The sequence below is a fragment of the Sorex fumeus genome, unplaced genomic scaffold (genome assembly GCF_029834395.1).
Source record: "Sorex fumeus unplaced genomic scaffold, SorFum_2.1 ptg000051l, whole genome shotgun sequence".
NCBI lineage: Eukaryota > Metazoa > Chordata > Mammalia > Eulipotyphla > Soricidae > Sorex > Sorex fumeus.
Genome location: NW_026606108.1, coordinates 34,392,491 through 34,407,029, shown reverse-complemented (window position 1 = coordinate 34,407,029; position 14,539 = coordinate 34,392,491). Strand labels below are relative to the sequence as shown.

The window sequence follows — 14,539 nt, the reverse complement described above, 5'->3', positions numbered from 1 at the left end:
AGAGAATAACGGGGGTTAAGGACCTCACCTTGCATGTGGCACATCCGGGTTCAATCCTGGCACCCTATATGGGCCCCCATGACCTGCCAGGAGTGATTCCTGAGCACAAAGCCCTAAGCACTACTCGGTATGGCCCCCAAACCAAAATAAAGCGAGTTTGTGATTCATATCGTAACATCTGAAATTTGTCACACTCCTAACCGAACTACGTGTCATCTTACTCCTGAAGATTTACTGTAAGTAAAATGAAAAGAATTTGTAAAGAATTAGAAAGTTTTCACTTGCCGAGCTGGGGAGAAGAACAACTCAAGAGGTTGAGTGGATGCCTGGCACATACATGGCCTCCTAACTACCCCATGGTGTGTACTCAGGGCTCCCTGCACCACTCTCCCCGCCAAAAAGTTCACATACTACAGACCCACAGAGCTGTAATGGATACCTCACAGATTTATTCTGTACATTTGTAGGATTCTGCACTGCACTGCACTGCACTGTCCTCCCGCTGTTCATCGATTTGCTCGAGCGGGCACCAGTAACGTATAACAACAAATTGTGAGACTTGTTGTTACTGTGTTTGGCATATCGAATACATCATGGGGAGCTTGCCAGGCTTTGCTGTGTAGGGAGGATACTCTCAGTAGCTTGCCGGGCTCTCCGAGAGGGGTGGAGGAATCGAACGCAGGTCGGTTTCGTGCAAGGTAAACGCCCTACCGGCTGTGCTATCACTCCAGCCCTTGTAGGATTCTACCTAGATAAATTCCTAGCTTAGGACAACGGGTTTGGGCATTTTATTTTTACTTTGCTTTTATTTTTATTTTTTGCTTTTTGGGTCACACCCGGCGATGCACAGGGGTTACTCCTGGCTCTGCACTCAGGAGTTACTCCTGGCGGTGCTCAGGGGACCATATGGGATGCTGGGAATCGAACTCGGGTCGGCCGCATGCAAGGCAAACGCCCTACCTGCTGCGCTATCTCTCCAGCCCCCGGCATTTTATTTTTAACTTTAAAAAAAAAATCATTCTTTTTCAATCTCCCTTCCTCCTGTTTTTGCGGCTGCTGTGGTGATGTGTTAGACAGCTAACACATTTGTCTTAGCTGCAGTATTTCCTGGGAGTCATGCAATAGGCTGCGATGCTCACACACGGAGCCACGGAGCTCATGGGCATCTGCCCTCCTTCAGCTGTGATACTTGCACCTATGCTCGCTGGGGCCCACATTCTTAATTGGGGGATACACGTTATGGTTATGGTGCTAGCCAGGAGCTACTGTGGTGCTCAGACACTAACAGAGGTCACACTTCTTGGCTGTGGTGCTTACACATCTTTTTTTTTTTAACTTGTTTTGGAGGGAGGGATCTATTACCTTCCATATTTTTTTAAAACCATTTTAAATTGAATGAGTTTCTGTGATTTATATTACTGTTAACAGATTAATAATGATTTCCTGTGTACATAATTCCAGCACCAGACCCCTTACTTTACCTCCTTCTCCCAGGACCCCCAACATCCCTCCCTTTCAACCCTCCTCTCCAAACCCAGCTGTGTAAATCAATTCTCCCGTTGTGCTGCCTTTGGACCCTTGCTGCTATCTTTATGTCCCACATACGAGAGGTCATTCTGCTTCTACCCCTTTCCTTCTCACTTCCCTTGGCATGATATCCTCTAGTTCCATTCATGTTGCTTCATATGGCATAATTTTTGTTCTTTCTCAGAGCTGCACAGTATTCCATAGTGTATATATACCACAACTTCTTGAACCATTTATCTGTACTTGAGCATTTGAATTGTTTCCATATCTTGGCTACTGTACAAAGCACTGTGATAAACACAGGTGTTCGTATATCCTTTCAAATTAATATTTTTGTGTTTTCAAGGGAGATGCCAAGAAGTGATATCGCTGGATCATAGGGACCTTCTATTCCTATTTTTTAAGAAATCTCCATAATTGCTTTCCAAGCAGGCTGAACCAGATGACACTCCCATCAACAGTGGAGGAGGGTTCCTTTCTTACAACAACCTCAAAAACACCGGCTGTTTCGACTTTTTGACATGTGTCATTCTCAATGATGTGAGATGATATCTCAATGCTCACACATTTTTTTTAGCTGCAGGGCTAACAGGCCTTTTTGTGGTGAGCCCACATCTGGCTTTGGTGCAGACAGAAGTCATCAATTGTAGTGCCAGGGATCACAGAATGCAGCAATGTCAGGCTCAAATAGCAAATCGGTCCAGATCATACTTGGCACACGTGGAATACCAGGGATCTGAACTTGTGACTATATTAGCAAGACAGGCACTTGAAAGCCCTGTGCTACTTCTCTGGGTGCTGGGTATATGCTTTTTAAAGGTTGATGGGTGCTACCCAATTTCCTCCTAAAAGATACTATTAAATTGGACTTCCACATCACAGCCAGTCATCCCTCCTCCATCCCAGCTTAACTCCACACTACAGGGTTTGAATCCTCAGATGCCCTATTCCCTTGATCCTGTATCTCCAGTGCAATGAACTTGCAGATGTTCAGTCCTTGCTAATGTCCAGCTCTTGCGGACAGACCAAGAGCACATCAGATAGTGCACTTGCCTTGCATGCAACCAACCCAAGTTCAATCACTGGCACCCTGAGTACTGCCAGGAGTAATCCCTGAGCACAGAGCCAGGAGTAAGTCCTAAACAACTCTGGTTGTGGGCAAAATAACCAATAACAACAACAACAAAAGAAACATACTTGCAGTTCTTTACCAACTGCAAGTATGGCCCACAAGACAGAACATGGTCAAACAAAACAAAATCTTCACTTTCGAACAATACTTTTCTGGAGATATTGGTATTAATTCCCTTCGTCTCCCAGATGATTATTCTACTCCTAGCTCCCCAGATCTCCAAAAATCTTTCCTCCAAACCCTGCTCCATCTCAATGATCTCACTAAAAAGAAGTGCACCAAAGACGATTACTTCTTCCTCCCAAAGGTCGCAACCTATCTGCATCGATAAACACATCACACATATACTCTGCCTTCCTTCACGTCCACTGGGTCTTCCACACGTCCATTCCAGCTTAGACTGTGGCCAATCTACCAATGTGCTGCCAGTGTTCTCCACTGAAATCTCTCTAACCTCTCTTGTCAGTCGGAGCCCCAACTGATCTCAAACACCTATCTGCTGACTTAGTGTCACTTGTCAGTTGGATGACTAATAATAAGTATCTCAAAACCAATGAGTCTAAACCAGGATTCTTAATTCCCGACCCTGGCCACCACCCTCCTTCCTGGGCTCAATAAGGGGGACCAATGGAACCATCCCTCACCCTGAAGCTGAAACCCAAAACTCAGGAACACCCTTGGCCTTCCCCTGTCCCCAAAGCCAATCTGTTAGCAAGTCTTAAGGGTTTCATGTTTGAACTGGATGAGGAAGTCTCTACTTCCCTCCACTCCACTGTACCCATTGTCATCCCTTGCCTCACCCCACATTCTCCAACCCTTTCCATCTGTACCTGTCTGCACACAGGTTCACAGACCAAACAGCAGACCAGTGGTTTTCAACCTTTCAACACCTGCTGACTGGCACTGGTCCATGGCCAGGTAGCTGTCCACTGAGCCAGCCTACTGCAATGGCATTCTCTGTAGTCTGCCTGCTTCCACTCGCCCCCTACCATCTATTCTCTGGGGGAAGAGTCAAGGTAATCTCTGCAGAACCTAAACCATATCCAGCACTTCCGGCTTGATCCTGCAACAGCTTTCCCTCACAGAGTAAAATCTGGACTGCTGGCTGGGCTGACATGCTCCATTGCTCTACCCCTCTATTTCTTCAGGCTCGTTTTCTCCCAAATCCCTCCTCCTTCTCATCCAGTCTAGAACACTGGCCTTCCAGCTCTTCCCCCTCCTCATGCTTCCCAAGACCATTCTGATTTCAGGAGTTTTGTACTTGCTGTTCTATAGGAAAGGTCTTCCTTAGGATCTTCCCATCTTATACTCCTTTGAATTAAGGCCTCGTATCCATGCTCTTCAGAGAGGTCTTTCCAAATCACTCTACCTGGAGTCATACATTACCTTGCCGTCACTCTCTGCTCCAGTAAGGCCACTGGATTCCTCCTGGCACTTACCCCAACCTGGAAATATGTTACCTATTCTTCTGGTATATGTGCCGCTGAAGTAAGCACATATATCATCTATGCATTCAATTTTTGTCAACTTTCCCAGTAAATCTAAGTCATAAGAGCTTAAAATAGTGCCTAGCAGCTGAGGGGCTTAGAAGGGGAGTTGTGGATATTGGTGGAGGAAAGTGGACACTGGTGAAGGGATGGGTGATCGAATATTGTATGCCTAAAACTCAATTGTAAACAACTTGTTACTTTGTATCTCATGGTGATTCAATAAATTTAAATTTTAAAAAACAAACAGAATAGTGTCTATCACAGAGAGGATGTATTAAAATTATTTGCCTAGTTTAATATACATCAGTTTTACAATAACAAAACAACTGTCCAAAACACTGTCCTTCTGTTGTTCATCGATTTGGTCGAGCAGGCCCAGTAACATCTCCATTTGAGATTTGTTGTTACTGTGTTTGACATATCAAATATGTCACAGGTAGCTTGCCAGGCGGGCGAGATACTCTTGGTAGCTTGCCGGGCTCTCCGAGAGGGGCGGAACAATCGAACTCAGGTCAGCCATGTTGTCTGTGTGCAAGGCAAACGCCCTACCGCTGTGCTATCGCTCCAGCCCACTTTTACAATAACAACAACAAAAAATTAGCTTTGGGTTCCTGACACAGCCCAGTGGCAAAGCATATACCCTGAATTCGATCCCCAGCAACCAAATATGAAAGGCAAGTCTCTATAAATGCCTGAAGCTCACTACTCTAACTATCGGTGTGTCAAAGAGAAAAACAACCCCAGATGCCTGGGAGCTAGGCTAGAAGAATCAACTGGCCTTGGAGTTTCGAGGAGTTACTTGGCTTTCACATCCAAGCTTTTAATGCAGTATACACCAGCACCAGACAAGGTCACTCAGTGACTGTGATGGATTACGACAAGAGCAAGATTCCTCTGTAATACTTTCTCAACAAAGACAAGACAGAAACATGGTCCAAGACAGAGAATACCAGATGCTTCTCTCTCCCGGCTAATGAGTGACTACTGCTTCTTTGCCAGTTTCATCTTTGGCCCCACCTTAGTCTGTTCTCCTTACAGATAAGGTTTACTGGGCCACAGACATAGCTCAAAGAGCGAAGTGCATGTTTTGCATGTGGGAAGATGGGCTTTCATCCCCAGAACCTCATGGTCCCCCCAGTTGCCCCAGGAGCAGTTGTGAAACACTGAGCCAGATATAGACACTAAGCACTGCAAGATGTGGCCCCAAAACTGAAAAAAAAAAGAATAAAAAAGATTCATTAAAACATTCAAGACTCAGGGTATAGCTCAGCAGCAGAGCATTTGTTTTGTGTGCATAAGGCCCTGATTTCCATTCCCCAGCAACACACACACAAACACACACACAAACTCTCAATCATAGAATTCACCCAACTTCTGATGGCATACAATCAAAGCAAAGCACTGACTCCTTAATGACTCTCTAAAATCATGAACACAAGTCCAAATCCTGTTCAAAAAGTCTTTGCACCTCTGTTTCCCTGACACAGTTCCTGCTGGCATGCATTCCCGCTCCTGCAACAAGCCCAACTTGTTCAACCACGGGTGTGTTTCCGGTGGTCTGTGACTGCTGGCACTGACAGCTGACATGATGTCATTATCATTACAGGCCATTGCACTGGCAGAAACAAGAGGAGTCTGGCTGGAAACCTGACTTTGGGAGATAAACTCAGTGCTGGTTCTCTGAACACATCTGTTGACATTGGTTGATTTAGATCATGGACCTCCTAAAACATGAACAAAGGTACTGAAGTGATAGTACAGCAGGCAGAGTACTGCATAAAGCTGACCCAGGTTCAATCCCCAACATCCCATATGGTCCTCCGAGCACTGACAGAAGTAATTCCTGAGTGCAGAGTCAGAAGTAACCCCTGAGCATCACTGGGTGTGACCCAAAAAGAAAAAAAAAAAAGAAAGAAAACAGAAACCAAAAAAAAAAAAAGACCCTAAAAACAATAATAAAAAAAACTGGATGGGAGCTGGAGCAATAGCTCAGCGGATTGGGCGTTTGCCTTGCACATACCCGACCTGGGTTCGATTCCCAGCATCCCATATGGTCCCCTGAGCACCACCAGGAGTAATTTCTGAGTGCAAAACCAGGAGTAACCCCTATGCATTGCCAGGTTGACCCAAAAAGGGAAAAAAAAACTGCATGAAGTCTAGGGAAATAGTTCAAAGGGGTGAGAGTGCATGCCTTCCACTAAGACCCAGGATAGGTTCTGGGCACTGCACAACCTCCCAAGCAGTGACCCCTGGCACTAAGCTGGGAGCGGTCACCAAGCATCTCCATAAACCATAAACAAAAAAGTATAAAACCAAACAAAAAAGTATAAAACCAAACAAAAAAGTATAAAACCGAGATGAAGGAGGAAAAAGCCTAGTTAATGAAATATCCTAAGGAACAATGTTGTAATTAATGGAGGATGCCCTACATTGATCCACTGCCCTCCCATTTCTAAAAACTCCCCCAAACAAGTTCAGAGCAAAGCTGGACGACTGGCTCATGGGCAGAGCCTAAGGCAACACGACTCAAGTACTTTATGCCACATGTTCCAACCCAATAAATTAGCCCAGGCTTAAGGAAGTCAGTCTGCACACATGTAAGAATTTTAATAAGCTTGGAAAATGCTACCTACAGCTTATGCACCAGCTTACTGTACCAAAGGGAGTCCCTGCCACCGGCTGGAGTGCTAAGGCCTGGACAGAAGCTCTAGTGCACGTGGGCAGCAGGGGCAGGGAGGAGGCTCCGTCTAGGTTTTCTCGGGAGCCAGCAGCTCTGAGCTATTTGGCAGGCAGATGCCTGGGGAACAGACTCGAGCACACCGCTCAGGGGAATCTGCAGTATCCACCAGGAAAATATGTCAAAGATTTCTGGGGTGGAAACCTGGTCCTCACTCATCCTTCCAGAGACTAGCAAAGCCTATAATCAATTTCTGCATTTATCAAATGCCTATTTGTCCCAAGAACCGTGTTAGGTACAATAGAGAGTTATTTAGGCAAACAGGTTTTCTGTCACCTAGATGCTGACACCTAATATAAATAAAAACACTAACTCTGCCCAGAGGATTAGCAAAGCTAACTGAACAAACATGAGACAGTCAAAAGCACTGCCCTTAGTTCAATGCAGTGGAGTAAGGCCTGGAGGGTAAGTCATGGGAGATGACTCTCTAAACAGGGCGGGGAGCTAACGAACAGTTACGTTGTTAACGATGAGTCTCCAGCACCTGAGAGATAGCCCAGGTGGTAGGGTGAAGACTTAACATGTGCCTGACCCTGACTCTGCTCCCAGGTACCATATGCCGCCCCCACGCCTCAGCAGCACTGCAGGTGTTAGCCCTGGCGGCTCAGTCATGCCAGGAGTAGTTCTGATGGCTCCCCAGCAACCCCAAGAGTTGCCTTACGCCCGCTAACACTATTGTGTGTGACCTCTACTTTATGGAGGGGCTGGAGAGAGAGTACAGGGGTTAAGGTACTTGCCTTGCATCCTGCCGACCCTGGTTTGATCCCCAGCACAACATGCCAGTACCACTAGTGGTACCGGTTCTCCAACTACTACCAGGGGTCACTCCTGAGCACAGAGCCAGAAATAGGCCTAAGCACTGCTGGGGCCTACTAGCCATCACGTAGTTGAGAAATTGGCCATCACCCCAAAACCAAAAATAAAGAAAAAAAGAGAGGGGGTGGTGTTGTGGAGATAGTTCAAAAGTTGGATTAGCATACGGGAACCCTGAGTTTAATCTGTGGCATCACATGTTCCCTTAAGCTCTAGTACAAGCGATCCCCAAGCACTGAGCCAGGAGCAGCCCCTAAGCACTGCCAGGTGTGGCCCCCAAAAGAAAAACAAATAACAAAAAAAAGATTGAGAGTCCAAGGGGGAGGTCAGCTTTTTATTAGGAATAAGTAACAGTTACCTGATTAAAATTTTTGAAGGTGAACTCTTTGTAGATAGCATCTCTCTCACGTAATTCCAACCATCCTGCTGCCTTAAGGTCAAGTACAACTTGGTTCCTCTCCTCGGCTGTCAATGAGTGAGCATCTGCTGACTATGAAAAAGCAATTAATTAATTAATTCAAATATTTGAAATGAAAAAGTCTAGTTAAATAAATGAAAAGCTATTCACCTTATGTAGTGTTATAGAATAAACTCTCCAGGGTTGCACACAGCTGACCCGAGTTGGATTCCCAGCATCCCATATGGTCCCCCGAGCACCACCAGGAGTAATTCTTGAGTGCAGAGCCAGGGTAACCCCTGTGCATTGCTGGGTGTGACCCAAAAGGGAAAAAAAAAAAGCGAATTCAAAACTCTCCAGGGAACCTAATTCTTATTACCTTTGGTTCCTCTATTCTCAAAATACAAATTTCTCAAATGACATAACAAAATATAGGATGGAGAGACAGCACAGGAGGGAAGGCACTTGCCTTGCATGTAATTGCAGTGGTCACAACCCTGGTTAGAATCCCCAGCACCACATTAAGGTCCCAAGTAATGCCAGGGGTCACTCATGAGCACAGAGGCAGAAATAGCCCAAGAACCCCTGCTATGGCCCCCAACACCCAAAATATATATCTGCATAAACAAAATAAGAAAGCACCATAGTGTATTGTTTCACCATCCCTTACTTAAGCATTCTTGCTCACTTTCTCTAGCTCATACAGATAGATATAAGTGAAATTGGCCATCACCACTTTTACCAGCACCCCAGGATGTGAAAAACTGAGTTGAACACATCCTCCCAAGGAAATCCTCCCCATCTGCTGGCAGGAGCAGGGACCAGAATGGGAAATGAAGGCATGTGCTTCTCTCTGGGTGGTCCCATATCATCGTATTACCCTTTGGAGCTTACTCACAGACTTCATGCTTTCAGACCTGATAAAAACCAGTCTCCAAGAAGAGAGACAAACACATGCTTCAATAGGACTTTGTTTAATAATTTGTGGGGGTCCACAGACCTTCTGAAATACAGGTGAAAAGCCCCTGCCTTAGTGGAGACAAGCTACCTCCACAACGCTAACTCTGGGTGCTGCACTGCCCAGGTCAGGAATTTCTGTGTACAACCTTGTTGCCATTCACCATGCCAATGACATTAATGTAATCTATGGTTCTGCTGGCTAATATTCCCACATTTTCTATGCTACTTGCTTTTTTATTGAAAACCTCTAAATATATCATGGCCAGAGAGAAGAGAAGAAAATGCTTTAGTACAGGTGAGCAAGGCATGGGCTGGAGATAGTATAGAGATTAAGGATCTTACTTGGCATGTGGCAAGCCTGTTTGATCCCCTTATGGTCCCCAAGTGCTGTCAGTAGTGATCCCTGAGCAGAGAGTCAGGTGTAAGCCCTGACAGCTACCAGGTGTGGCTTCCCCCCAAGATAAACAAATGAGCATGAGATAAGTGCTACCTATCCTTCCTACCATTCCTCTATGCAAGTCAAACAACAGACACCGGGAGCCAAAAAATAGAGAAATAATAGACGAGGTAAAGCACTTGCCTTGCACATGACTGTTTCAATTCTCAGGACCACAAAATTCCCTAACCACTGCCAGGGTCAATCCTAAGCAAGGGCCAGGAATAGCCCCTCAGTACCTTGTTTGTGGCCCAAGCCCCCAGTCCCCAAAAACAGATTTCAGGCAGAGAACTCAATGGGCAGAGCACTTACTTTGCATGTAGAAGGCCTGGGTTCACTCCCCAGCACCACAAGTTCCCTTGTGCTAGGAATAATCCCCAAGTACTGAGCTGGGAGTAGCCTGTGAATACCAGCAAGTGTGGCATGTTAAAATACTATTATTACTACTAATAATAATATATAATTTCCTGGATAACCTATTCCTGTCACTCAGAAAGATGGAACTATGAGGGCCTCTCAAAAAAGGGCTAATGGGGGTTTAACTGGATCCTCCACCATATCCGTAACTCACTACCTTTCAGAAAAAAATCCTATCACTGAAATTGATATAATTAAGGGTAAAGAAACTTATTTTACAGCACCTTATTCTACCAGAAGAAAAAGCAAATACCAATGAATCAATTTCCGAGTTCCTCTTCCTTGCTAAGTGAGTTACCCTTCCCATAACTAACAAAAGAGAAGAATAAAAATCCCAAATGAAAATATTTAAAGGATTACTATCAGAAACCATCTACTGTAAGAACCAATATAGGACCACGAGGGGCTGAAGCTATGTAGGACGTTTGCCTGCACATGGCCGACCTGGGTTTGATTCCCAGCATCCCATATGGTCCCCTGAGCACCGTCAGGGGTAATTCCTGAGTGTAAGGCCAGGAGTGATCCCGGTGCATTGCAGGGTGTGACCCAAAAAGAAAAAAAAAATATATATATATATACATATTATATAGAACCACGGAGATGGTTCAAAGGGCTGGAGCTCACATTTTGCATGCTGTAAGGTCCAGGTCACACAACACGAGGAGTGGCCCCTAAGCACCACCAGGATGACCCCCACGAATCCCCCCAAAAAAAGGGAAAAGGAGGAAGAGCAGAAAGTTAGTATAGAGATAAGGCACCAGCCTTGCACGTGGCCAACCCAGAATCTGTCCCTGGCACACTATATGGTCTCCTGAGCAGTGCCAGAATTGATCCCTGATCTCAGGGTCACATCACTGGGTGTGGCCCAAAATTTAAAACAGAAAAAAGGTGGGGATGGGTAAACAGCTGTGGAAAGCAGAATAAATCAGTGAGCTTCTCAGGGTACCCAAATACCCTTATGTCAGAGCAGGAATATTATAGTATTGACAGCAGATATTTTTGAAAGGCTTATGGAGGGATGGGGGGGAGGGCGTGTTGCAGAGACAGTAAAGCCACTGCTTGCCTTGCACCACAGACGGTTCCCCAAGTTGGCCATGAGTGATCCCTGAGCATAGAACCAAGAGTAAGTCCTGACCACTGCCGAGTATGACCCCCAAAGCAAAATAAAACAAAAAATCCTAACGACACGTTAAGGGCTGTGGAACACTTGCTTTACGTGTGTGAGAGGCTCTGGGTTCATCACCTGCACCAAAACAAAAAAGGATAATTAATTTGAGGGGCTCCCGCCCAAAGACTGGGCGTCAGTCACTCAAATCCTGTCTACTTAGGGGGTCTCCTGAAACACCATCATTAGCTTCATCACCAGCACCTTGAGACAGGCAGCCGGCTCGCCCCACTATTGGTTAGGAGGCACCGTACTGGGGTTAAGGCGCTTGCCCTGCCCAGGGCTCGCCAGGTCCATCGCCAGCCCCGCTTATGGGCAGGAGTGAGCCCCTGAGTGCAGAGACAGGAGTCATCGTTGAGCACCGCCGGGGGTGGCCCAAACCTTTCTCCCCTCCACAATAATAATACAAACGTCTTCCAGTAAAGTTAGTGCTAAGGAAGCTAAGGAAGGAATTCGTAAACTGAATGCAACGTTTTCCCACTAGGTGGCGCTGCCTGTTAAAACTTTCCCTCGCGCTGACACCCCCTGCAAAGATTTCTGAAGCACGTCGGCCACGGAACCCCCTCCGAAAAGGAGAATCGCTGCCGCAAAATAATTAACACCTGCTCAACACTATTAACACTGGACGTTCCGCCACCGCGGTGACAGCGAGGGCGCAGCTACGGGGTCGGTGGCCGCAGCCATCCGGCGCGGACCCAAGCCGGACCCGCCACCCGGGTCACCTCCAGTGACCCCAGTGGCTTACATTTTTCCACAGCTACTTTTCATGCTTATATTTGCTTTAATTTAACGAAACGTGTTTGTCTTCCGTTGGCAACTTCATACACGACAGGGGATTCAAACCAAAGAGGAGCTGCCGCGGCACCCCAGCGTGCAAGGGGGCAGGTGCTCGGTGCCCCAACGCGGCAGCGTCGCGACGTCTGAGGCCCCGGGCCAAAGGGCTCCCGCCCCGCTTAGCCCTCCGCCCGCGCGCCGCCGCCCCGCCACTCACCGTGGCCGCCAGCCCCCGCCACGGCGCCAGCAGCGCGGCGGAGAGGCGCCGCGCCGGCCCCCGTAGCCCCCACGCCACCGCCATGACGGCCGGCCCCGGGCTGTCCGGCGCGCTGCCTGTCTGCCTGCCCGCATGCCTCCCGCCGCCCCAGCGCGGGGCCGCGTCGCAGCCGGAGGCCGTGCGCGCGGCTGCCTAGCTCAGGCCTGGTCGCTCCGTGCAGCCTGGCTCCGCGGCACGGCTCGGGCACTGCAAGACATACCCCGCCCCACACACTCCCCACGTGGCAGGCAGCTGAGCGGGCACGCCCCCGCAGGCCCCCGTAAGGCCCCCGCAGCTCAGGCCCCCGCTGCGCACTCCCCGCGCTGTCAATGCGCGCGGCTGAGTCCCAGCCCGCTCTCACTCTCGCACACGCTGGCTCTGGACTTGCGGGGTCGCGGGGCGGGATACTGCGCCTCCCCGGCTCTTGGGCTCGGCACCCCTGACCAGATGTCGCTGTTCCAGGATGTCGATCACGGCGTGGGGGTGCTGGGGGTCCCGCCTCCTCCGCGGCCCTCAACGTGGATTCGAATTCGAATCGTAGCATTAAACAAGCTGCATTCCCAGGCAAGCCTCATCGTCACTGTGTGCTGGGTACTGTAGTCTAGACACTCTGGCCCCCTCTGAAGCTCTAGAAAAGCAGCACAGATGCAGGAACATTCTAAGACAGCGCCCCTTTTGAAGGGGTGGAGGGTATTGGAGCGGGGAGCAGGTAGCACCCTCTCTCCCCTAGCCTTTACATGTTTAATAATTTATTATCGTTTCCCACCCCCACCCTCTTTTTTTTTGGCCTTTCTGCCTTGAGATATGGTTCACATATCACACCTAAGTTTTATTGCTGCGTTTGTTGGATCCAGGCCTGGCCTGCCACGTGGGAGGCATGTGTGTTACTAGCCAAAACTTACCCTTTAAAGAGAAGGATTTGCACTTTGGCACTAGACTCGATGTGGTAACATTGGACCCCTAAAGTATCAACATTTGCACTGATATAAACCAATGTTACCTCAAACACATTTAATATTTTTTCCAAAATTTTATTAAAGCACCATGAATTACAAAGTTATTCATAGGTTGCTGATATACAATATTGTATCACCAATCCCACCACCAGTGTATCCAGATTCCTCTCCTACAACTCATCCTAGTCCCAGTAGGACATTTTAACAGGCACCTTTTAAATCTGGTTATTAAAATTTTGGTCTTACGATTTCAGTGTTGCTGACTCTGGTTCGGATATTCAGCTCTATCGCATTTAATATTTTTTAATTAAAATATGCAGCGGCAGAGAATGAGGGTTAAAGACCTGTCCTTGCATGTGCCTGACCCTGGTTCCCTTCATGAACACAACCTGGAGTGATCTGAGCACAGCCAGGAGTAGCCTTTGAACACCCCTGGGTGTAGCACCCTCCAAATAAGTAAAATGCTCAGTTCTAGCCTGTGGATTTGAAACATGTATGGGATATGAGTCTCTAGGTTAGACCCCGCAGCACAGAGAAAAAAAAAAACTTAACAGAGTGCTATATTCAGTCTTTTTGATACATTGGTTTATATATATTTTTTCTTTTTGGGTCACACCCAGTGATGCACAGGGATTACTCCTGGTTCTGTACTCCTGGCAGTGCTCAGGGAACCATATGGGATGCTGGGAATCGAACCCAGGTTGGCCGCATGCAAGGCAAACGCCCTACCCGCTGTGCTATTGCTCTGCTTACTTCAGCAAATGAATATAAGAAATTTTGCAGAAGACATAGTATACTAGAAAAAATTTTAAGTCACCCTCGGTTCCCACCTCTAGCCCCCTAATATTCCACTGTCTGGCCTGCACAGTCTAAGACTGTATAATCCGCCATGACTCCTAGGATCTCTGAGAACTGCTTAGGAGACCCCAAAACAAATCATTAAATAAATTCAAATTAGCAGTTGTCTACCAGAAGAGGCAAAGATTTCTTTACTTTCCAAATAACCTTTTTCTTCAAAATAGCCTAAAATTTGGTTCCATGGCCCAACCCATCTTTTTTACTTACCCACTTACAAAGATTTAACCCTTTTAAGAGAAAAATCCCAGGGCAGGAATCTGGCTGGAGAATCTGATTTAATGTTACTGGTCTCAGGCATTATCTAAGACACTAGTTTCTTTTGTCTGATGCCTCCGGTGAATGGAGACTAGGGGTGCAATTAACAATTATAGTTCCAGTATTTACAGTGACTGGATTGTGAAAAATATCCCACAATCTTGGCTATTTAGTGATAAATGAACTAGTAAATGTTAAATAACAATTTAGAGACCCTTCATTTCCTTCCCCTAACTACCACCGTCTCCTAACCAGCCAGAACACAGCAGCAGCACAAGGTGCTGTTGGGACCCTGGGTAAGTGGTGTCCACCAGGAGGGGCCTTGACAGCTCTGACCTCACTTGTCCTCTCTCCCACTAACAGGAC

The 14,539-nt window shown here is 47.1% G+C and overlaps 1 protein-coding gene across 2 annotated transcripts in view; it reads right to left on the bottom strand.

Annotated features, from left to right (window-relative positions):
- The window catches only part of PCBD2 (pterin-4 alpha-carbinolamine dehydratase 2), a 69,065-nt gene extending 56,875 nt beyond the window's left edge, over positions 1–12,190 (bottom strand). The window contains exons 1-2 of one of the 2 annotated variants that reach the window (XM_056124650.1): positions 12,066–12,190; positions 8,058–8,189 (exon numbers count right to left, since the gene is read on the bottom strand). In XM_056124650.1, coding sequence (XP_055980625.1) covers positions 8,058–8,189; positions 12,066–12,149 — 216 coding nt within the window. In that variant the 5' untranslated portion in view covers positions 12,150–12,190. Of the gene's footprint in view, positions 1–8,057; positions 8,190–12,065 lie in introns of those variants that run through there. The other variant, XM_056124651.1, reaches the window with a different exon arrangement.
- Between the last annotated feature and the right edge of the window lie 2,349 nt (positions 12,191–14,539).